The following is a 3,097-nucleotide window of genomic DNA, read 5'->3' as shown; positions in this document are numbered from 1 at the left end:
CCTTAAGAGATATCAAGTAGGCATAACATGTTCTCAAAAAATTAGGGTTGGCACGAAGAAGAATTTTGAGTCAGAGATTTTGCTGGTTTTGGCACGCACTCACAAAAAGGTTGCCCACCCCTGCCCTAGGCAATGGGCTGCAACACTACCCAGGGACTGCAAAGGGGGTCCCCTCCAGACCCCATAGGGGTCTCTACTTAGGTGCAAATGGTGCCCAGAGAAAAGGGACTCGCCTTCTCCCAGCTCAGCATCCCTTTCCCTCCCCTCCTCTGACCCATTTGTTTTGTGAACCCTCCTGGCTAAGCCAGACCACTGCCGGAAAGGACAGGAGGGAACCCAACCTGAGCACATCCATGTACCAGAATGAAAAGGATCTGGCCAACAACCGTGACTGTGGGCTGGGGACACTCACTGGCCACGTCTCCTGCTTCCTTAGAGAGAAGGGGATTTCTACTCTACTCCCTGGGAGGGAAAAAGTGTGGGAAGACACTCCAGTTTCCCTCCTTTCATCTCTTGTCCACCAGGAGGAAGAGTGACATCTTACTGGAGGATTTGAAAGAAGACATTGAGAAAGCTCAGGTTGGTTCTTTCTGAACGTCTATTCTCTGCAGACAATAAGCCAACTGGGGTTAATTCTGCCCTGGTGGGGGCGCCTGCAGATATGCAGCTATGCCCAGGATGGGTGACTTTAATTTCAGGGCAGAGATCCAAGGCCACAGATCCAAAGTCATGCCCCATATCTAGCTTTTATCAGTAATAATCTGATATTTTGGACTCCAAGTGTCTGACTTCTGTGCCTTATTTTTGATTGGTTCTGGATCTCTGGGTGAGTGACAGCATTGGTGTGTGACAGCATTCAGAAGGATTGGGTGAGGGGCTACTTGTCAACCTCCCTAAAACTCTACCACATTTTCCTATGAAAACGAAATCTCCACATCTACAGTTAAGATGGGTCTCAGGTTTTTCAGCCTCTGAGCACAGAAGAAGAATTGAAAATCTTTGGGGAATAAATACATCTTTTTATAACCAGAGTTCTAAATTCTGGAGGGACACCATTGTCTGCTGGAATAAACACTTGAAATTATTTTAGAGTGTCATGGTTACAAAGACAACCTTGATTTCTACGCAGCTGCTCTCATGAGAGATGACAGTGACTGACCACAGCTGGCCAGCTGTGGAAGGAAACCTCGCTTGGGCAATTCCACACTCACACCACCTCCAAATCCCAGAGACTTTCTCTCTTCACAAGGGTCTCTATTAAGTTCACCTACTTTACTTGCGCTTCTGCTTGCATAAAGATGAATTCCCACTTCCTTGCGAAGGCCCTCTGGAGTCTTGCTAAGTTTTCCTAATGAGAAATGAAAATGAACAAGAAGGCATTAATCATCGTACGTTTGCACATCGACCCCTACACTCATTATAGAGAAGCCATCTATTTTGGTTACTCCCAACAAAATAGCAGGGCCCCACTTTAAATCCACTGGACATGAACCCAATGTGACTTTGCACTGGAGCCTGCTGTATGGAGCAGAACTATTAATATTCATTTGCACACCCATTAAGGCTGAAGTCCCTGTGGTTCACCTGATTCCCCTCTTCCTGTGTGTTTTACAAGAACACAACCCATGCAGCACTTGTCATAAAGGCCCCCGAAGAGAAGGAGAGTGGTTTGTGGTTATGCATGCAGGGTTTGGGGAAGGGACAAGGGGGGGTCTTTGCAACCTGCTGGACATCTCTGAGGGCAAACTGAAGGGTTTCTCAAGACTTGTTTCCCAGCAGGGGTCTTGGAAGGGGGCAGGAAAGAAGAACCCAGACTTGGCATTCATGCCTTTGAAAGTCCAGATTCAATAGTGCGGAAAAAGGAGTACATGTTTGTGATGTTCATAAAAGGAAAACCCAACAGAAAGAAAGAAAAGGCATCCGGGGCTGCCTTTTAGAGGAAGAGGGAGGAAGCCCTTTCTCTAAGTCTGTAGACTTACCCAGTGGCACAATAGGACAGTGGGGAGGGGCGTTTGACAGGTCCCCTAATGACCTGCCTAATTCTGATGGAATGCAAGGCTGAAGCCCACATTATGCTGTGTGTTTTCATAGAGCTCATGCCAACACTAATTTATTACTCTCATCAGTGGATTATTAATATAAAAGGAGCCTCAGTTGAAGATCAACACACCTAAACTCAGTCATTAGTAAGGCTTGGTGAACAAGTACCTCAACAAAACTGTCCTTTTGATTCTTCCATTGTTTATAGGAAGCAATGGTAATGCACAAAAGTCAGTCAGTTGGGGAGTAGTGATATAAATTATGATACAGTCATACCATGGAATATTAGGCAGCTATTAAAAATGATAGATTATTATTACTGACATGAAAAGATCCCCAACATACTTACAGTATAAGGTGGGGAGAGAAGCAGCTTACACAATAATGTTTATGGTATGATCCAAGTATTTTTGTAAAGAAAAAATGTATGTACAGAAAAAGCTTTGGGGAGAAGGATGGCAGGCTATTTTTCTCTCTTTTCTTTGCAGTTTGAATTTTTGTTTTTACCAAGAGCATATGTAATAATAAAATTACTGTATTGTGAAAACAACATACTTTTTTTTTTTTAGTTTCTAACCACTTCTAGGCAGAACTTCAACCTGAAAGAACATTTTAATGTCATATTCATCACAAATACCAAAGTAGAACATTATATGGCAAGAGAAGTGGACACTGAATAAAACCCACTAGGAGTTGATGCTGTCTTGTTTCTGTTTAGGACCTTTTCTAAAACATGGGAAATACAGGGAAGAGAGACAGTGGATGGAGGGGCTGCACGCTCCTGCAGTTAGGGAAGGGATGTAGTCATGTCGAGGTTGAAGCACTTTGCGCCGGGTGCACACAGGGCAAGATAGCAGTCTTCTGAAAGAGGCGTGACCGCAGGCACAGGAGGGCAGATTCAGACAGAAACTGGGTACCTAGAGTGCTTAGCTCCACAGAACAGCCATGCCAGGGTTTGCTTGGGAAGATCATAATGTTTCCACGTAGTTCTATTTAGTGGTTCCCACTAATAAGCAAACTTCAGCCGGGTTCTGAGGCTCTGTGTAAACCCTTGCAA

At 44.6% G+C, this 3,097-nt stretch overlaps 1 protein-coding gene across 7 annotated transcripts in view; it reads right to left on the bottom strand.

The window, feature by feature from the left end:
* Positions 1-3,097, bottom strand: part of RGS6 (regulator of G-protein signaling 6) — a 517,144-nt gene that overhangs the window by 87,462 nt on the left and 426,585 nt on the right. For all 7 annotated transcript variants that reach the window (XM_014539306.1, XM_005865790.2, XM_005865793.2 and 4 more), the window contains exon 8: positions 1,272-1,348. In XM_014539306.1, coding sequence (XP_014394792.1) covers positions 1,272-1,348 — 77 coding nt within the window. The remainder of the gene's footprint in view (positions 1-1,271; positions 1,349-3,097) is intronic.

The sequence above is a fragment of the Myotis brandtii genome, unplaced genomic scaffold (genome assembly GCF_000412655.1).
Source record: "Myotis brandtii unplaced genomic scaffold, ASM41265v1 scaffold213, whole genome shotgun sequence".
Taxonomy (NCBI): Eukaryota; Metazoa; Chordata; class Mammalia; order Chiroptera; family Vespertilionidae; genus Myotis; species Myotis brandtii.
Note: the sequence above shows the minus strand (reverse complement) of the source record. Positions and strands in the feature narration are given on the sequence as shown.